Here is a 21985-nt window from a genome sequence, read left to right as displayed (position 1 = left end):
CACTTCAAGGTCCCAAAACACCTCTGAGCTGGTAAAAAGGTAAAATATGGATTACATGAAATAATACACAGAATGGTCATCTAGTTACTCACTGCAAACATCCAATTGCCTGAATTCTTGTACTTTTCATTAACAGTAGTTTCTGTCACTTTGTTGCATGAAGCCTTTTTTTCCAACACACCTAAATATTGTATGTTAGCACAGTATTCAAGTCAACATTTTATACTTTTAAATGCACTGCAATTCAAATAAAAAATAATAAGCATCTGACTGCTGTTGCCTACCGTATTCAACATAACATCTCTTTAAATGTCACCAAATGAAATCAAATAATAAACGGCACTTTTTCAACCAAATTTTAAATGGTTTTGTCTGCATCCACTTTGTTTTGCTTTGCTTCAATTTATGCTGTGAACAGGGTTGTTTCTGAAATGTCAGTTTTAAATATGTTACCAGAAATTAATAATCTAAGTGCCTTCCTGAACCAACTATAAAAGAAAGCATATATTAAAGGATTCACAGTAGAATTTAAGTAGCCCACCCATACAACTGTTGTAAACAATGCTGGTGGTGTTGAGTAACCGATAAACGGATCAATTATGTTACACACAAAAAAAGGAGTCCAAAAAGAAAGAAATGCCCCCATTATGACAGCAAGTGTTGTAGTGGCTTTTGTCTGACTTGTATTTGATTTTCTTTCTGCCTTCATACAGCTTGAGTTTTGTATGCTGCGCAACTGTCTCCGTGCCACTAAGAAAATCTTAAGGTAAACGCCAAGCATTATTATTCCTGGAATATAAAAGGAAAGTACTGATGAGACTGTACTTGACAGTCCACTCTGAAACAAAACACATTCCCCTTCACAGAAAATGTGGTTATAGTACAATTCCTCAATCCCCCAAAGATTTAGCTTCAGAAAAATCATTCCAAAGCCAATGAGAGCTGAAATACTCCAAGTGAGCAGAATCATGATAAACACAACTTTAACAGACATTTTTCTTGTATATAGTAGAGGTTGGCAAACAGCATAGTGGCGGTCAAGTGATATAAATGACAAATTTAGAATTGATGTTGTACACAACATGACATCAGAACTAATGTAGATTTTACAGAATAAGTCACCAAAATACCAGCAGGTCTCTACACAATGAACCATACTGGGGAACATGACTAAAAGCCCTAAAAGAAAGTCGGACATAGCCAGAGAGGCAATCAAGTAATTGGTTGGAGTATGGAGCTGCTTAAAATAGGCAATGGCACCAGTGACCAAAAGGTTTCCACACACTGTCAGAATGACAGTCGCTCCTAGAACTGTATAGACAGTTATTCGTACGGGCAAAGGATAGATGGTCCTCGGACATGATCTGTTACTGGACTCGTAGCAGAGCGCTGGCTCCATCTGTTTCGAGGGAGGCGAGAATGATACGGTTAATACATTTCTTTATTTAAAACCAAATCAATGCTAATCTTAGCTAAGTGTACCCGTCAGCCAAATTAAACTATATTTTAATGTATGTAGTACTGGTTACTATGTGGCCTGTAAAGGCAATCTATTTGTCGACATCAAAATACATTCATCATCATCATTATAAACGGAGCCCCTACCTGGCGTGGATAAAACCATTTTACAGTGGGGTAACATTACTCCAGACATCACAAGGTATCTTTCTAGTCACCTTAATGTTGCATTTTCAATTTGTTCATAAAATAATTAGACAAATTAGTGAAACATAGAAAACGTGACATAGTACCAATTCTTGTAAATACGACGAGGACTATGCTGTAAACTGAACTCGAGCAGAAGAAGTACATTCTAAACAACACTTTAAAGAGGTAAATCAGAATCAAACAAATGTTACATTCAAAAATAAAAGAAAGATTGGTATAAATGTGTTTGTTGCTGTTTATGAATTGTATCTTTTGATAAATCCATGAATCTTCAGATTGCTTTATGCTTTAGAAGTGCATTTATGGCACTGAAAAAAAATTGAAGTCTAGGGGAGGCGGGGAGTAACAATACATGCGACTCACGGAGAATGACTCATGGACCACGAATAGATAAAATAAGATAATCCTGTGGGGAAATTTACTAACCATAAACACAAACAAAAAGCTACTTCCTCAAAGTAAGAGTGTGACCCAATAACACAAAAGCAACCACACTGAAGCAGCACACAATGTTTGTGATCTGCGATGGGGATCACAGGGTCGTCTCTCAACCACCTGCAGCTCTATCAGCCAATTGACCTCAGCTGTAGGCTCATCTGCAGGCAGGATCACAGGCGCCACTTGCATAGATCCTGGGGGTGGAGTGAGAGAGAGAGAGAGAGAGAGAGCAAGCAGCGACCCCCTCCCATAAGACCCAAACCACCACAACACACCCCCATTAACATTAACACCCCCTATAGGCATCTACCAACACACAAAAAGAAAGAACTATCTCACCCACAGGACAAGAGCATCAGCCGCTACATTGTCTGCCCCCTACTTGTGTTTTATATCAATGTTGAAAGCCTGCACCAGTAAGTAAGTAAGGTTTATTTATATTGCACTTTTCACAGACAAAGGATCACAAAGTGCAGTACAGTAGTTCATTAAAACAAATTTATAATAATAGGGGTCAAAAACATTTTTAAAAACATTTCAACAGTTAAAAGGGCAAAGTAAAACACAAAAAAGGCATTACTTTTGAATATGGGCGAAGTAGTTCAGCCACAACAACTGGACTGCACATGTTGGTAAGAGGAGTAACCACCACAGAGAAACTACAAAAACATCAGTAATATCCATTAAACGCCAAAGTGGTTGGGGCCTTCACTTGAGCTTCCACTGGGCAGACCTGCCCAATCTGTTTTCCTAAGTAGGTCACCGTTGATTTACCAAACTCACACTTAGGCATTGTTTAGGGTTAACGACGCCTCAGCAAGGCGCTGGAACACCAGTCTCAGAACTGCCATGTGGTCTGCCCAGTCATCTGAGTCCACCACAACATCATCCAGGTTCACATTACAGTGGGGCACATCACCTAGCACCAACTGCATTAGCTGCTGGAAAGGCCATACACATGTACTGCATAACATGGTCTAGTGTCACGAATGCAGAGATGTCGGATGCTCTGGAGGTTAAAGAAACCTGCCAGTAGCCTACTGTGGCAGCCGGTTGTGTTTAGGCTCGGCTACAGAGTGGGTGGAGCGGGGGGGGGGGTTCAGGTCTAATTGGCCTCAGCTGGTGGCTGATTGTTAATCTGTCACCAGCTGAGGTCAATCTCTGTGTGTGCATTTGTCTCCATGAAGGAGCAGTAGGGACTGAGGAGCGAGGAGGTGGAAAGCAGAGGCACGGTCTTATAAAAAATATATTACCAAATATCCTTCCTGTACGCTCATCCTTGGGGGTTTGGGGAAGAAACCTACCAGTGACATCCACAAACTTGTTACACCTACCCTCTGCAGGGTTTGTACGGTCATGGAAAACCTGGAAAAGTCATGGCATTTTGAAATGCTGTTTTCCAGGCCTGGAAAAGTCATGGAAAAAAATAAAATTCCAAAAGTTTTGGAAAAGTCATGGAATTTTGTTATATTAATATATTGATGTCGTTCATCTGCACTGAGTTTGAAATAATCAATATGCTTTTAAAATAAGAATATAAGCCAGCATACCTTCTCATACACTCTGCTCCAATTATCCGTGCTTCGTGTGAACGCACCTTTAACGTTCGTTGGTAATAGCGACAGTAGCTCTGGGAAGAGTTCAAGTTAATGCATTATGCCAGGGAAGTGTAAATTTAACAATGCGTGGCTACATATGGAGAAGTACAAGTCGTGGGTTACACCAGACAAAGACCCGGGACGAGCACAGTGTAGGTTGTGTGGTGGCAAAACCGTCGACATTTCGAACATGGGAGAGGTGGCATGAGCGAGTCACGCTAAAGGTAGCCGACATCGAGCTAGAGCTACCCCGATGACCAGCTTTCTCACCACAGCGACAGCAACTACTCTGCAGAGCAACGCGTCTCTCTCTCCGGCTAACAAGCAGGCGTCCATAACCCACACCCTAAGGAAAAATGAAGTCCAAACTGCAGAGGTAATGTGGGCACTGAAGGTTGCCAACTCCCATTATTCCTTTAAATCATCTGAAGATGCAGGCCTGCTATTTAAACGAATGTTCCCTGATAGCCAAATTGCAACACAATTTGCTTGTGGCGAAAACAAATGCGCGTATCTGTGTTCGTTCGGGCTCGCGCCCTTAAGAATCTCACGTTGTTTAACGTGTTGAAGCAAAGGGCCTATGTCATTCTGTTCGACGAAACCTTGAACCATTATTTGCAGTCCAAGCAGATGGATTTGCACGTGAGGATGTGGTAAAGTCATTCAGAGATGGTTGTAAATCTACAGATTGGGAAATTGAACATGCACTCTCCAGCATTTACTGGCTGTTCCATGACTGCCCTGCTCGTCATGAAGATTTTGTCACGGCAACCGGTTGCAGCACCAACATGCTTAGATTCTATAAACACAGATGGATTGAAAATGTCAATGTGTCGGAACGAGGAATGCTGCTCTGGCCGCAAGTAAAAGCTTATATTGAGATGGTAGGAAAAGGTGAACTACCAAATCCAAAGACTAAGTCATTTGAGGCTCTGAAGGAACGCTGTGCAGATCCTCTCTTCATCATGAAAGTGGCAATTTTCAATAGCGTTGCAAAAGAAGTCATGCCATTCCTCACTGCCTACCAAACGGACAAACCCATGCTTCCTTTCCTCAGCGAGGACATGTTCAAACTCATGAAAGGTAAGCGTAACATATTTTGAAGGCGTAAATGTTCATATTGGTTTTAATCATATTGCAATAAAATGCCATTCTATTGTGGCTTTTAAATAAGTCTTGTAACTGTTTGACAGTTTATTAGTCTTGGAGTAATTTTTTGGATAATAGATTAATAGAACACGGCTCTCCATCACATACGCTGATACCTACTGGCAATCCACTGGATCTACTGTTAGGGTTCCTGTCTGCTCCTAGTGTGTGATTCCCTGTCTTGTTTCCCTTCTGTCTGTGTTCTGTTGTCTGTCTACAGTGGTCCACCCCCGGTTTCCGCCCACTGCCACGCCCGCTTCCGTTGGACCAGCTGTGATGAGTTTCTGGTAATCACCGGCAGTGGTTATAGGGAGCATATCTTTCTCTGACGCGGTCAGGTCATTCCGGTAAAACCAGTCAAGTGATGCTTTTTTTCAGTAGCAGCGCACAAGGCTCGGTGGAGTTGCCCTCCCGACGCCGGATCAGCAGAGAGCGGTTGAGTTGCCCTCCCGACTCTGGAGTGAGACTTCCAGTTTTCCCCGTGATGTGATTGGTTTGCTTCTAGTTTTTTTTGGTTTTGTGCATCAGGTCAATAAAATCCTGACTTTAATTCTGAAGTTGCTGTGTTGCGTGCGTTTGGGTCCTACGACCACTACCTGTACCTCAACGACCGTGGTCTCACATCGCGGTAGATTTCGTTCCTGGTTTCCCCCCATTGGACGAGAACGCGGTCATCCTGACGGTGGTGGATCATTTTTCTAAGTTCAATCTATTGTCATTGCACAGAGTACAGGTACACATGCAACGAAATGTGTTCTCTGCATTTAACCCATCCTATTAAGGAGCAGTGGGCTGCAGTGATGCGCCCGGGAAGCAACTGGGGGTTCAGTGCCTTGCTCAAGGACACTTCGACTTGCAACTAATGGGGAGAGTGGGGATTGAACCGACAACCCCCTTACCCCACTGAGCTACAGCCGCCCCTGCCCAAGCTTCCTTCAGCCTGCGAGACCGTCGACTTGCTGGTCCAGCATGTAGTCAGACTTCATGGCATCCCTGCGGACATAGTCTCGGACCGCGGACCGCAGTTCTCGTTCTAGCTTTGGAAGGCTTTCTGCCACACCCTCGGCGCCACGGCCAGTCTCTTCGGGATTCCACCCCCAAACTAATGGCCAGACGGAGAGGATGAACCAGGAGCTCGAGGCCATCCTCAGGTGCGTGATCGCCACCAGTCCCTCCTCATGGAGCCGTCATCTCCCTTGGGTCGAGTATGCCCACAATTCCCACTCCACCGAGCTATCCCCTTTTGAGGCCTCCTAAGGCTATCAGCCCCCTCTGTTCCCTAGCCAGGAGGTCGAGGTTGCGGTACCATCAGTCTTGAGTAATGCCCGTCGCTCTAGGCGCATGTGGAGAGTGGCTGGGGCCGCTCTGCTTCGCACAGCAGAGCAAAATAAGAGAGTGGCGGATCGACGTCGAGTTCCAGGTCCCACCTACCAGATCGGGCAATCTGTTTGGCTTTCGGCCAGGGACATTCCTCTTCGCACTTTGTGCAAGAAGCTCTCCCCCAGATATGTCGGCCCTTTTCCCATCATCTCCATCATCAACCCTGTCTCGGTGAAACTTTGGTTGCCTCGTTCCATGAGGGTTCACCCTGTATTTCATGTTTCCCTCCTCAAGCCCGTTGTCTCTAGTCCCCTTAATCCGCCGCCAAAACCCCCTCCACCCCCCCCCCACCCGGCTCATCGAGGGGGGCCCCATCTATACGGTCAATCGCCTCCTGGATGTCCGTCGCCGTGGTAGGGGGTATCAGTACCTGGTTGACTGGGAGGGTTATGGACCGGAGGAGCGGTGCTGGGTGCCCCATTCCCGAATCTTTGATCCGGGCCTCATAACTGCCTACCACCGACGGAACCCCGTTAGACCTGGTGGTTCGCCAAGAGGCTCCCGTTGAGGGGGGGGGGTACTGTTAGAGTTCCTGTCTGCTCCTAGTGTGTGATTCCCTGTCTTGTTTCCCTTCTGTCTGTGTTGTGTTGTCTGTCTACAGTGGTCCACCCCCGGTTTCCACCCACTGCCACGCCCGCTTCCGTTGGACCAGCTGTGATGAGTTTCTGGTAATCACCGGCAGTGGTTATAGGGACCATGTGTTTCTCTGACGCGGTCAGGTCATTCCGGTAAAACCAGTCAAGTGATGCTTTTTTTCAGTAGCAGAGCACAGGCTCGGTGGAGTTGCCCTCCCGACGCCGGATCAGCAGAGAGCGGTTGAGTTGCCCTCCCGACTCTGGAGTGAGACTTCAAGTTTTCCCCGTGATGTGATTTGTTTCTGGTTTTTTGGGGTTTTGTGCATCAGGTCAATAAAATCCTGACTTTAATTCTGAAGCTGCTGTGTTGTGTGCGTTTGGGTCCTCCACACCACTCACCCCCCATAACATCTACTGCCTAAAAAGTAGCTGGTGATAAATAACACCATCACAAATCTTAACTTTAATTAACACGTACTCCTCACAAACACATAGGAAACATAATAAACTTAACTTATATTACACCCAAGTAATTACTGTAGCTACCTACCGAATGACACAACTTATTGGGTCACATGTACTTATGAAAATGACCCAACCTCCTCTAGTTTAATGAGGGTTCATTTTAGTTAATCACTTGTTTAGAGTATCTGATCAGGATGTGTAACATACTCACACATGACCTGTGAATTTGCTAATTAAGAGTGATCAAAATTAAAATGTGTAATTAATTATTATTTTCATGTCAATATTTGCAGGGCTCATGGGAAGATTTATGAAGGAACAGACCCTAAGGGAGGCCACCTCCATGTTGCTTTTCAAGACAGCTGTCTGCATAAAGACGTTTCCAAGACCGACATTGGATTTTCAGCAGAAACCACCCTTAGCCAACTCAAGTTATCCAAGAAGATTTCAGAGAGGCAGGTGCTGGAGATCAAGATGGAGTGTAAAGAACTCTTGATCACCCTGACTGAGAAGCTACTGAAAAAGGGTCCAGTGCATCACCGACTGGTGAGAAGCATGCAGTGCCTTGAGCCTAGACGCATGGCCATGTCCAAGGAGCTGTGCGTGCCTCAAATGAGAAGGATGTTGCACACACTTGTTGAGGCCAAACACGTAGACGAGTCAGTGTGCGATGACATCCTCCGAGAGTTTGGTGAGTTTTGTGACTCGACTGCGCTTCAGGCGAACTTCAGGGAGTTTGAACTCAAGTCAAACAGGGTGGATACCCTCCTGCACGAAACAATGGGGTCAAACCCATCATTTTCCAGAACCGACAGCAGTACCCTGGCGGACCCTGGCTCTGGAGGAACCAGGACTTACTCACACACACCACACATGCATTCCTTGACCTGCTGAGGGGACACAGATAGCCCGCTGCCTGGGCTGGCTGGGGATCGACAAACCTTGGCCACCAGCCAACCCTGTGCAACCACACTTAAGCACACAATTCTGGGTAAACACTCAGTGCGTTTACATGCATTCGAATTATTGGCTTAGTCGGACTGAAATCGAATTATCCGTTTCATGTAAACACCTTAGTCGGACTATGTGCGGTCCGACTTCGATCCGATTAACACCCCTGGATAGCTCGGTCCGATCCAGTTGATAATTCGACTATCGCGGCATGTAACGGTGAATTCGATTAGGAACTGGACTTTGCGTCTTTGCGCATGCTTGAGATCCCGCCGCCCTCCTCCCTCCCTCCCTCCCATGTCGTAACCCGGAAGTCGAAAGAGACGATAAATTGTCACCGGGAGCCTGGCCACCAAGCTTGAGAACATGGAGAACACAAGAGCCGCCACACATTTCTGGACCGAAGAGCAGACAGCATTTATGCTTAACGTATTGAAGGAGTTGAACATACTTAAGTTCATGGATGGGAGGAAGACCCGAAATGGTGAACTGTTTAAAAAGGTGGCACTGAAGATGGTAGAGGCTGGCTGAACAGATCAGGATTCGATGGAAGCACGTGAAGCAGGCGTTCTTCCAGGCCAAACGGGACAATGGAGCAAGTGGCCGTGGTCGCACTACGTGCCCGTTCTATGATGTCCGAGATGACCTTCTTGGGAGCCGGCCTCTGTCCCTAGTAGAGCACAACGGCGTAGATTCCGGTGTTCAGTTGCCAACTACCATGGGTAAGTTAATTTCAGTTGCATCACACAAAGACAAGTGGTAGATACCAGATGCTAGCTGATGCTGTTTGTGAGATGTGTTAGCAGTGCTAAATATGTGTTGAAACATGTGTACCTTCCCATAACTTGCGAGGAATTAAACCGACGATGAAAACAATGTACAATCATAAAACGTAAGGCTAACCTGGGTCCCACTTGATAACCGTAACTTTCGAAGCTAACATGGGTGCCACTTGCTAGCTAGCCCTTTGTCTTTGAGAAACGTGTAGACCTTCCCACTAACTTGCAAGGAATTCAATTTAGGATGAAGGCTAGTTACACACGTAATAAAGTGTACATTACATAAAGTGTACTTTCTACATTTGTTTTTGCACTATATCTGAGTTTGTTTCTTTGATGTCTATTTTTATGTGCACGCAATTACGCACGTATTTGCTGTAAAGCACTTTGAGCTGCATTCTTTTGCATGAAAGGTGCTATATAAATAACGTTTTATTATTATTTGTGCTGTACCATCTTATAGATACTACAATGGACCCGGAAGAGACGCTGCTCGGAGGATCCTCCTCACCTAGGTCAACTCCACCACCTTCAAGAATGACTCCACTGCGTGCTACCTCCTCAGTTAAGTCGACTCTAGCTTGCACTCCACCTTTTACAGATGATCTACCTTGTAAGTTCTGCAATATTATAACTGCATCAACATATGGGCATCACAAAGAATCTTCATGTGATGCATCCACTCATCTTGTGTAGTCTAACAAACAGCTGATGTCAAGATGGTTACTACCACATGCCTAATCGGTAGGGATACAACTGACTTTATACCTGCCATTTCTTAAAGGAAAAAGGACCCACCAATCAAGGCGAATGAGAGACGTCGATGTGCTCGTGGACCAGATGCGAATAATGACTCGAGAATGGAAGGAGGACATGGCAAGAAGTGAGGCCCGGGAGGAGTGGTTGATCGCCAACATCCTCCGCACTGACAGTTTGGTTGAGAAGCTGACGCAGAGAATGGATAACATTCAACCTCAACCAAACACATTCTCACCACAACATCAACCACCGCAAGATGCGTATTATGGTTATGGATTCCCATCCACCTCCCACTACCATCAGTTGAACTAGGCTCATTCAGCACATGTCATTTTGCACCTTGGACTCAACCTGCACAGACCTCACTTTAAACTATATTTGTTCTTTCTACTTATTTGCACTACTGCCGGAAAAGCACCTTACCGGTCATACAGCACAATTTCTAGACTATACCTCAGTGTGTGTTTATATATATAATCAGAATTTATATAAATATTTGGTTTTTCTGTGTGACATTCAAGGTTTTACCCTTTATACTTGTGTGCTTTTATACCTTGTTTTTCTTGTGTGCTCGTATACCTTGTTTTACTTCTTAATATTTCTTATAAATAAAACACTTAACTAAAACTTCTGTGAGTTTCTTTATTTGTGGAATGAAACACACATGAACTGTACAATAATTGTATTTTCAAACCTATAAAAAAAACTGGCAATTATGTACTGAATACCAAGACATCTAAAGGTATGGTCTGCGCAGGGGGCAGTTTGCACTCAGGTAATCTGTGATCCTGTCCATTTGTATTGTCTGCATGATTGTTGGCACGGCCACCTGGCTGTGGCAGGTTCGATGCAAGTGTAGCCGCTTCCACTGACCAGTTGGGATTCACAACTTCCTTCTCATTCTCACAGAAATTGTGCAACGCACAACAGGTAGCAATCACTTTAGGGGTGAATGAATAGTGGAAGTCGCTGCGCTTCATCAAAACTCTCCAGCGTGACTTCAGTCTCCCAAACGCAATCTCCACCGTGGTTCTTGCAGAGCTTAAGTAGACATTGAAGGACTCTTGCTCAGGGGTGATGTTTGGGGAATGGGTGTAGCCTTTCATGATCCAGTCCATGAGAGGATACGCTGGATCTCCCAACAGGAAGTGGCCGATTGAGACGCCATTGATTTCTCTTGGGAAACAAAATGGTTACCAGTGTTGGACTTGTTTACTAAATGGCCCATTCACATTGCTTACTAAATGGCCCAGCATAAAGAAAACATAATATACATAAAACCTCAAAAAAACATACTACTTTAAGCTTGTGACATACCTAGAAATCTCAATAGCTTGGTGGTAGCTCCACTAGTTCCTGCATGACTAACTTTCAGTAGCTTAACTCATTTATTGATCTTATTGATTTTATCCATACATTAATATGTCTTGAGAGTACAGTTGGACTTACTTTTGGTAACAGGTGTGCCTGGCTGAACAACGTCGATTGCCTCAGCACGTTAGCGTCATGAGCACACCCAGGCATCTTACAGCTGATGCGGTATCGGTGCACGAACAGTCACCTCCGCGGGCTTCATGACTCCTTCCATAATTCCACACATCTTGTGGAAAGATCTTCGAGTCATACGAAAGTTCGCTTTCCAGTCCTCGTCATCAAATAAGGTCAACACATCTCTTTCCCAGAAGACTTTATTTCTGCTCTTCATCCAGACTGCTCGCCGAGACCTTTGCGGTACAATGGCAAAGTGCAACAACATATTGGTTGTCAGAATTAAATTCTCCATGTACCTTCGGCGACGGCGTCTTCTCTCCGTTATCAACTCAGCCAATAGCGCCATTTGCATTCGCTGTACTCCTATTAACACCATGGAAGAATAGTAGAGGGATGTAGCTTCGCCTTGCTCTCTGTTCGCCATCTTTCTCGAAATGTTGTTGTTGTTGGTGGTGGTGAAGAGGTCAAGCGGAAATGGCTGTATCACCACGAGTTGTAATGAAAACAGCGCCACCTATCGTATCGGATATGACATGCTTTCGGCCAATGATTCGAATTACTCACTGCCATGTATATTGGGATAACAGCAGATCCCCCAAGAGATAGCATAGTCCGACTAAAGCAAGATTCGAATTATACCATCATGTAAACGCACTGACTAATGACCACCGGGCTCAGAATGTCGCGCCACTAGGTTTCTTTTTTTAATTTCTTGGTTATTTTCGTTCCCCTGGCTGTATAGAGGAAGAAAGAAAGGACTCTATAGAAAAATAGAAGATGAAGCGGGTGGAATGGGGCCCACGGCTGACAAAAGCTTGGATCGAGGAATGACTTTTAGTAGATCGAAGCCGGGGGTGCTGCGCTTCTACGTACAAGATCCTGACCCAGAATCAGGTCGTCTGCAAGTGATTTAGCACCAGGTTCTCCACAAACATGCAGTGCGAGAAAGGAGAAGGGCGGCCTTCATGGGGCCGCTCACCAGAACTGCCACGATCAACCATTACACCATCCAGGTACCGCCCTTGTTTTGGAACGCTTCCTTCCTCGGCCCAGCCATTTCCCCAGATTTATGCTGGATACCTACGTTAGGTCTTCCACCAAGCTTGGGATTTCTTGCTCCCTGGTTCCAGACCTAGTCTGCTTTTGATCACCCAACTTAGTATTTGATCCGAGCTAGGTCCAGAGTATCCGATTGGTCATTATCTCGGTCCCACACAGGCTTCCAGAACCAACTAGCCATCCACCAAAACGCAGCTCGATTGCATGACAAAGGCGATAGGAGTCATTGGGTGTCATGCCCCCATATACTCTATAATGAGATTGCCCACCGACTTAACCGACCGTATGAGACAGACCTATGCCTCATTTGACTATGCCCAGACTCAAACTCCTTCTATAACACTGGGCAGAAATCCCATTGCGTCAACACCAACCTTGGGCACCAGCGGTGCCGCGCACCGCGTTCCAGACGGTGGAGAGAGGAGGGCGATGCGCGATTGCTCAACCAGCCACAGCTCGAGCCCAGCTACGCTTCACAACCCAGCCCAACCGACCCAGCCCTTAACCCTCTGGAGTCATTTTCTAGATTTTACACATTTTTTTAAAGGTACTTGCATATGACACATATCCATGTGTTTTACATCAAAAATTGCAGAACAATCTCAGCTCTCTATATAATGAGGCACAATTGTCTTCAGGCACAAGTGGAAAGAAAAATATGGCCCTAAAGCTGAAAATGTAAGTCTGATTTTCTTAAATTCTTCATATTTCTTGTGAAAACATCCGTTTACTCATGTGGACGAACTGTTTCGGTGTTTGAAATTGGTTTACCAAAGGCCCTAGGTTCACAAAAGCAGTAAAATATATGAATAAAATGCTCGATACATGTAAATAAATGTCTAAAAACAAATTTTTTATTATCATTTGAGTCGAAATGATGTGGGCTGTCACACCATTCACCAAAATGATAAAAATGGGACTGAGAAATCACTTCATACTGCAGATAAAGCTTCATGGGGTGTGTGCAAATAAAAAAATGACCATTACATTTATTTATTTTTTATAAATATGTATTATACATAATTTTTTTAAATATTCTACATAATATAGATGTTGAGAAATAGAAAATTATTCACACAGACTATATACAATATGGCTTCACTATAGTGACTTCATGTCATGCTGGCTGGTGGTCCTCCGCGGCACGAGACCTCTTCCCTGGCCGAGCAGGTTGAGCTGCAGGGGCAGGGGAATCCTCTGTAAAATACATGACTAGTCAGCACCACGCACACGTTAAGTTTAGTAAAGACACTTACCCGTGTCCAAGTGCATCTCTTCTGGCTGCATGTTCCTCCTCGTCGCTATGAAGCTCCGTCGTCCTCCACGCTGCTCGCCAAAATCGCTGCAGCTGCTTCCTGGTTGTGAAATCAGTTCACGCCAATTTCTCTTGCTTCTCTGATTGACAGATTGCTAATGAACCTCAGCTGTGTGGTGGGTAGGTCCTTTATGATTTATCTAGTGTTCATTGGTTGTTGTTTTTTGCAAAATGTCGACAGACAAACGCATTGACCAATCATGGTGAAAGGTTTCGTGTGATTCAATTCAATTCAATTCAGTTTATTTGTATTGCCCAATTTCACAAATTTGTCTCGGAGTGCTTTACAATCTGTACACAGACATCCCTGCCCCAAAACCTCGCATCGGATCAGGAAAAACTCCCAAATAACCCTTCAGGGGGGAAAAAAGGGAAGAAACCTTCAGGAGAGCAACAGAGGAGGATCCCTCTCCAGGATGGACAGATGCAATAGATGTAATGTGTACAGAAGGACAGATTTAGAGTTAAAATACATTCAATGAATGTGACAGAGTGTATGAATAGTTCATAGTAGGCATATTCCACGATGGAGACCTCCACGATCCATCAGGCAGATGGCGGTAGAGAGGAGGAGTGGGCGGAGTCTCAACAGTGGGCGGAGTCTCAACAGGACAGTGGCGTAGTCGGGAGCAGGAATTCCACGACCCAGACCTCGATGATCCATCAGGCAGATAGGATCTAGGCCGTGTCATAGGGTCCGATGACCCCATGAGACGTGAAGTCAAAAGGACTCCGGGGAGAAAGCAGAGTTAGTAATGTGTGATGGAGAGATGAAAATTCATCCATAAGGAGAGAAAAAAGAGGAGATAGGTGCTCAGTGCATCCTAAAACATCCCCCGGCAGCTATAAGCCTATAGCAGCATATCAAGGGGCTGGACCAGGTGAACCTGATTCAGCCCTAACTATAAGCTCTGTCAAAGAGGAAGGTCTTCAGTCTACTCTTAAACGAGGTGACTGTGTCTGCCTCCCGGACTGAAGGTGGAAGCTGGTTCCATAAAAGAGGAGCTTGATAACTGAAGGCTCTGGCTCCCATTCTACTTTTTAAGACTCTAGGAACTACAAGTAGTCCCGCATTTAGTGAGCGTAGCTCTCTAGTGGGGCAATATGGTACTACAAGCTGCTTAAGATATGATGGTGCATCACCAATCAAGGCTTTGTACGTTAAGAGAATAATTTTAAAAGTGATTCTTGATTTTACTGGGAGCCAGTGCAGAGCAGCTAGTGCAGGAGTGATGTGATCTCTTTTCTTAGTTTTAGTGAGAACACGAGCTGCAGCATTCTGGATCAACTGGAGGGACCTAAGAGACTTATTAGAGCAGCCTGATAATAAGGAGTTGCAGTAATCCAGTCTCGAAGTAACGAACGCATGAACCAATTTTTCTGCATCTTTTTGAGACAAGATGTGCCTGATTTTTGAAATATTACGAAGATGAAAGAATGCAGTCCTTGAGATTTGCTTTACGTGGGAGTTAAAGGACAAGTCCCGATCGAAGATAACGCCAAGATTCTTTACAGTGGTGTTGGATGCTAGGGCAATGCCGTCTACAGAAACCACATCACCAGATAATTGATCTCTGAGGTGCTCAGGGCCGAGTATAATTACTTCGGTTTTGTCTGAGTTTAACATCAAGAAGTTGCAGGTCATCCATGTTTTTATGTCTTTAAGACATGCTTGAATTTTACTTAGTTGGTTGGTTTCCTCTGGTTTTATCGATAGATAGAGTTGAGTATCATCTGCATAGCAATGAAAGTGATGAGTACTTTCGGCACCTATCACCCGACACGTCCTTGCCCCTATCTTTTTCTGTGAATCGCGGAGGAGCTCACAGGGGGAAGGAGGCGGAAGAGGAAACCCTAATGATTCATTCAGTAGTTTAAACTTATTTCTGTAAATAAATATTTTTAAAACGGAAACGGTGTCAAACGCGAGGGCGCATGCATCGACTACAGAGGGTTCAAAGCTAATCCTTCTCCTGAAGTTACGGATCTGATTTGCCGACTTCCCTGTACCCAGCTCTGCCCATTCTGCACTTGCCGCACTCATTTACATGCGATTTTATGAAAGTTAAACATAACCCTATTCATTTTCATTGAACTTGGCAAAAAAATGCCCCGCTGTCCATGATCGCCCCCTGGAGGATTCACCACATTTTGACCCCCAAGACTCTTTTGGTGCCATGGGGCCCCATGTTAAAGTAGTCTCTGTGACACTGATGCCCCAAACGACAAAAACGAGGCCTTTGTGTTACGAAAGTGGGCACTTCGCAACAATGCCAAACAGTTCACCTTGGAGATCTGCTAAGGTATGGGTATGGCTTGACATGAGATTTATACCTTCTCCTCCGGATTTTGAAGGGACAGCGAGAACTCACCGGACGGCTGATTCCAGGTCCAGAACCTGCAGTGCCTGCACCAAGCGTAAATAAAATTGGTCCAAGCAGAGAACGATGTGGATTTCCGTGACTAACATTGGTGGTCATTGAGGCCATTAAAAAGATGGAAATGCAGCTTTGAGTCAGTAAAGTGATGAAAGCATCATGTTTTCAAGAAAAGATGATGAAAACTTTAAGTGTGGCGAACTGAGACACTTTACTGAGGAAAAACAATAAACTATTTTGGGCCTCTCCCAGCCTGTAAGCATAAAGGTGGCAATGCAGCTTTAGGGGTCAGTCACACTAGGCGCGACTCTCAAAAACGCGTTGCTAGCAAAACCATTGTTTTCCTATGGTACTTGGCCTTTCATGCATGCCTTTTAAATGCCGCGCGGCGCATTTTTCTAGCGTTTTTTAGGCGGGCATAAAAGTTTAAATATTCTGAACTTTAAGCTAGGCGGGAAGTCGCACAGCTCATCAATTTCAGTCCTTCAGCCCTTAGGCAGTAAAGTGATGAAAGCATCAGGTCTACAATAAAATATAATGAAACTTTTTTGTCTTGTGTTTAGACACTTTATTGGGGAAAATCAAGAAAATCAGACGCGGGTCATTTTGACGCAAGAAAAGGAGGGTTGATGACACAATCACAGTCAGCTCATGCAAACGACAGATTCCCTAACTTTTTATGAAGTGGAAATCAGTAACTAGTTACATCTAGTCACTGAAAACAGAGCAGATTTAGCAATATTATGTACCTTTCATGAACAACTTGAGTTGTCATCACTGTACCAGCAAAAGGCACCATATCTCCCAAAACACATTACAGCAGGTGGAAACAGTAAAAAATGGATAACATGAAACCCTTCACAGAATGACTGCTTTTCCTCTATAGTTACTCACTCCAACCAGCATATTAGCAATGATTGTACTTTTCATAAACAAATATGCTTTCAATCACTGTTCTGCAAAAGGCTTTATATCTCACTTCAAGGTCCCAAAACAACAAAAATATGTATAACATGAAATAATATACATAATGTTCATCTGTGTATTCACTCCAAACAGCCGATTGCCTAATTTCTTGTACTTTTCATTAACTGTAATTTTCATGAACTGTAGTTTCTGCACTGTACTGCATGAAGCCTTTATTTCTAATTGTGAGCTATTAAACATCTTTCGGCAGGTGTAATAGTAAAATATGGAAAACGTGAAATATTACACAGAATAAGTGCTTTTAACCGAGTTACTCAATCCAAACAGCAGATTTACGAATATTCTGAAATGTTCACGAACAGCTGTGCTTTCCTTCCCTGTACTGCAAAAAGCAGTTAAATAGTATCGGTAAAAGAACTTTTCTCAAGATAACAATGACTTCTATAAACAAGCATAAGCCTGGTTCAGGAATTATTAACAAGTGAACAATGTGATGATGGAGCAGGCTTGTCGGACTTAAATTCCAATGTAAACTTAACTTTCCAGCCTGGTCCAATTCAGGCTTCCTGTATCTCAGGGTTTGTCAGGTCATTATTTTTATTGTATGTTTAGCACAGTATTCCGGCCAACATTTTATACTTTTAAATGCACTATAATAATAAATAAAAAAGTAAACAACTGACTGCTGTCACCTACCATATTCAACATAACGTTTATATTTAAATTTATGATGCGAAAAGGATTGTTTCTGATATGTCAGCTTTGAATATGTTACCAAAAATGAATAATCGAAGTGCTTTCCTAAACCAAGTATAAAACAATGCTTATATTAAAGGATTCACAGTAGAATTCAAGTAGCCCACCCATAAAAGTGTTTTAAACAATGCTGGTGGTGTTGAGTAACTGATAAACGGATCAATTATGTTACACACAAAAAAAGGAGTCCAAAAAGAAAGAAATGCCCCCATTATGATAGCAAGTGTTGTAGTGGCTTTTGTCTGACTTGTATTTGATTTTCTTTCTGCCTTCATACAGCTTGAGTTTTGTATGCTGCGCAACTGTCTCCGTGCCACTAAGAAAATCTTAAGGTAAACGCCAAGCATTATTATTCCTGGAATATAAAAGGAAAGTACTGATGAAACTGTACTTGACAGTACACTGAAACAAAACACATTCCCCTTCACAGAAAATGTGGTTATAGTACAATTCCTCAATCCCCCAAAGATTTAGCTTCAGAAAAATCATTCCAAAGCCAATGAGAGCTGAAATACTCCAAGTGAGCAGAATCATGATAAACACAACTTTAACAGACATTTTTCTTGTATATAGTAGAGGTTGGCAAACAGCATAGTGGCGGTCAAGTGATATAAATGACAAATTTAGAATTGATGTTGTACACAACATGACATCAAAACTAATGTAGATTTTACAGAATATGTCACCAAAAAACCAGCAGGTCTCTACACTTTGAACCATACTGGGGATCATGACTAAAAGCCCTAAAAGAAAGTCAGATGTAGCCAGAGAGGCAATCAAGTAATTGGTTGGAGTATGGAGCTGCTTAAAATAGGCAATGGCAACAGTTACCAAAAGGTTTCCACACACTGTCAGAATGACAGCGACTCCTAGAACTGTATAGACAGTTATTCGTACGGGCAAAGGATAGATGGTCCTCAGACATGATCTGTTTCTGGACTTGTAGCAGAACACTGGCTCCATCTGTTTGAAGGGAGGTGAGAAGGATAAGGTTAATACATTTCAGCTAAGTATACCAGTCAGCCAATTAACACGCTATTCTATTGTAATGTTGTGCTCGTCACTAAATGGCCATATGGGAGATAAGGGCAATATAAATGTGTTTAGTTACCGTTAATTAATTTTGGTTTCCCTTGATAAATCCATGAATTTTCAAGTCGCTTAATGCTTTAGAAGTGCATTTATGGCACTGAAAGAAAAGAAAAAGCATTTCCCAGCCTAAGTTAGGAGAGGCGGGGAGTAACAATGCATGTGACTCACGTAGAATGACTCACAAGCAAAAATGGATGAACAAAAGTGGTTCAAGAGATAAGATAATATAACCCTGAGGGGAAATATACTAATCATAAACACAGAAAAAGAGCTAATTCCTCAAAGTGAGGAAGCGACACAATAACACACAAGCAACCACACTGGAGCAACGCACACAGTTTGTGATCTGCTAAGGGGATCACAGGGTCATCTCTCATCCACCTGCAGCTCTAATCAGCCAATTGGATCACAGGCGCCACCTGCATAGATCCTGGAGGTGGAGCGATAGAGAGAGAGCAAGCAGCGACCCCCTCCCATAAGACATCGGTAATAACCATTAAACGCCAAAGTGGTTGGGGCCTGGGTAATTCAACACAGCCTTCACTTTAGCCTCCACTGGGCATACCTGCCCAATCTGTTTTCCTAGGTAGGTCACCGTTGATTTACCAAACTCACACTTAGGCATTGTTTAGGGTTAACGACGCCTCAGCAAGGCGCTGGAACACCAGTCTCAGAACTGCCATGTGGTCTGCCCAGTCATCTGAGTCCACCACAACATCATCCAGGTTCACATTACAGTGGGGCACATCCCCTAGCACCAACTGCTTTAGCTGCTGGAAAGGCCATACACATGTACTGCATAACATGGTCCAGTGTCATGAATGCAGAGATGTCGGATGCTCTGGAGGTTAAAGAAACCTGCCAGTAGCCTACTGTGGCAGCCGGTTGTGTGTGATCCTGATGGATCATCGAGGTCTGGATCATAATAGTTTATTTGAGGAGTTTCAGTCAGGATTTAGAAAATACCACAGCATAGAGACAGCACTGGTGAACATTACAAATTACCTCCTAATGGCAGCAGATAAAGGACTCATCTCTGTACTGGTCTTGTTAGACCTTAGTGCTGCATTCGACACCATTGACCATGACATCCTGTTACAGAGACTGGATCAGTCGATTGGTATTTCAGGCACCGCACTAAGTTGGTTTAAATCCTATTTATCAGATCGATCTCAGTTTGTATTTGTAAACGATGAAGCCTCGATAACCACCAACGTTAGTCACGGAGTTCCACAAGGTTCTGTGCTTGGACCAATTTTATTGACCTTATACATGCTTCCTTTGGGCAATATTATCGTTTCCATAAACTTTCATTGTTATGCAGATGATACTCAATTATATCTATCGATCAAACCAGAGGAGTCCACCCAGTTAAGTAAACTTCAAGCATGTCTTAAAGACATAAAAACATGGATGACCTGCAACTTCTTGATGTTAAACTCAGACAAAACCGAAGTAATTTTACTCGACCCTGAGCACCTCAGAGATCAATTATCTGGTGATGTGGTTTCTGTAGACGGCATTGCCCTAGCATCCAACACCACTAAAGAATCTTGGCGTTATCTTTGATCGGGACTTGTCCTTTAACTCCCACGTAAAGCAAATCTCAAGGACTGCATTCTTTCATCTACGTAATATTTCAAAAATCAGCCACATCTTGTCTCAAAAAGATGCAGAAAAATTGGTTCACGCGTTCGTTACTTCTAGACTGGATTACTGCAACTCCTTATTATCAGGCTGCTCTAATAAGTCTCTTAGGTCCCTCCAGTTGATCCAGAATGCTGCAGCTCGTATTCTCACTAAAACTAAGAAAAGAGATCAACAACACAGGCTATTACTTCAACTTGTCATGCATCAACTTCGGCTTCACTCGGCGTATGAGCGTTAGGACTGTTCTCATGTGTTTCTGTTGATACATCGGGTTGTGGGCACGTTTCCATTGACACACTCGTCAATAATCTCTTTTTGTTTTTTCGCCGAGCGAAAATCAATGTCTTTCACTTGCGCAAAAGGAACTGTGGATGGAAACTTGGGAGGAAGCCATGAACATGGCAACTCCATCGGGCGATGTCCGCCTTTACTCTGATTCATTTCAAGGTAAAATAAAACACTGGCTACATGGGAAGTCACTGCTGGTCCTGAATGAGCGCTGGAAGCGGCTTCATCCGACGTGTCCTGGGGCTCGGGAGTCGGCAACTCCGACGGGTCCTGGGGGATGGGGGTCGGCAGCTCCGAAGGGTCCCGGGGCTCGGGGGTGGGCTGCGGCGACGGGTCACGGGGAAAGGGAGTCGGCCTTCGCGCCGGCGGGTTTTTGAGGGCCTCCAGGAACTGGCGGTTCTCCTCCGCCTGTCCCTGCCACATCGCTTCGATCCGGGCCAGCATCTGCCCCAAGCTGCTGAATGGATCCTCCGGCTGGTCTGGCTCCATCCCTTCCAGGTGCTTTGTTCCAGGGGGCCCCACGTTGGGCTCCAGTGTGACGATTCCCTGGCCGTCACTCATGGGTTTCCCCCAAAAGCTCCAAGGACTATCAGACACCAACAAGGTTTCGTTCAATAACATGGTTTTATTTACCACACGCAACACACAGCAGACCGCATGACGACGCGTCTGCTAACTTGCCTCTGTGACGGCTCTCGGGCCATCACCCGTGGGTTTCCCCCAAAAATTCCAAGGATTAGCCACAACCAACGAGGTTCCGTTAGACAACATGTTTTGTTTTATTTGTATCACACACAACACACAGCAGACCGCAAGACTGCGCCTCTGCTCACTTGGCTCCCAACCTCCAGCTCTGCTGCCCTTTTATATGAGCAGCACCGGCTGCTGACTAATTGCCAATCAGTCAGAGCAGCTGACTGATTACCAACCAGCCAGCAGCTGGGGCCAAATTGGAGACAGCTTCCACAGCCTCCTAACCTCCAGCTCTGCTGCCCTTTTATATGAGCAGCATCGGCTGCTGACTGATTGCCGATTACCAACCAGCCAGCAGCCGAGGCCAAATTGGAGACAGCTGCCACAGTCTTTTGAGGCTAGAGCTAGCTGCCCCAGTGAGTTTGCCCACCGTCACTAGCTTGGAAAGCAAGCAAGAGAAAGCTAGTGCAACAGCGGGTTGGGAGGAGTTACCTTTTGCGAATGAGGAAGTGCCTAGTGTTGTGCATACCAGACAGTTTATGGGGGGGGGGAAGCAAGAGACAAAGGATAAGGG

General features: G+C 44.4%; 1 protein-coding gene and 1 pseudogene across 1 annotated transcript; both read right to left on the bottom strand.

Moving 5' to 3' along the window:
- Positions 1-403: 403 nt before the first annotated feature.
- LOC130212172 (trace amine-associated receptor 1-like) lies at positions 404-1445 on the bottom strand. Its single transcript, XM_056443310.1, has 2 exons — positions 1111-1445; positions 404-1038 (listed from the first exon to the last, which is right to left on the bottom strand). The coding sequence occupies exons 1-2, from the start codon at positions 1397-1399 to the stop codon at positions 404-406; spliced, it is 924 nt and encodes a 307-aa protein (XP_056299285.1). The 5' UTR covers positions 1400-1445.
- Positions 1446-17657: 16212 nt separating this feature from the next.
- Positions 17658-21279, bottom strand: LOC130212171 (trace amine-associated receptor 1-like; annotated as a pseudogene).
- Positions 21280-21985: the final 706 nt, after the last annotated feature.

Source organism: Pseudoliparis swirei, chromosome 21, assembly GCF_029220125.1.
Source record: "Pseudoliparis swirei isolate HS2019 ecotype Mariana Trench chromosome 21, NWPU_hadal_v1, whole genome shotgun sequence".
Classification (NCBI taxonomy): Eukaryota; Metazoa; Chordata; class Actinopteri; order Perciformes; family Liparidae; genus Pseudoliparis; species Pseudoliparis swirei.
Note: the sequence above shows the minus strand (reverse complement) of the source record. Positions and strands in the feature narration are given on the sequence as shown.

What these genes read in the sequence shown, in the direction of transcription:
- LOC130212172 (XM_056443310.1), bottom strand. Translation starts at nt 1,399, where the DNA reads ATGGAGCCAGCGCTCTGCTACGAGTCCAGTAACAGATCATGTCCGAGG. An exon ending in GTATTTTGGTGACTTATTCT is followed by an intron (nt 1,039 to 1,110) that starts GTAAAATCTACA and finishes TTATATCACTTG; the next exon opens with ACCGCCACTATGCTGTTTGC.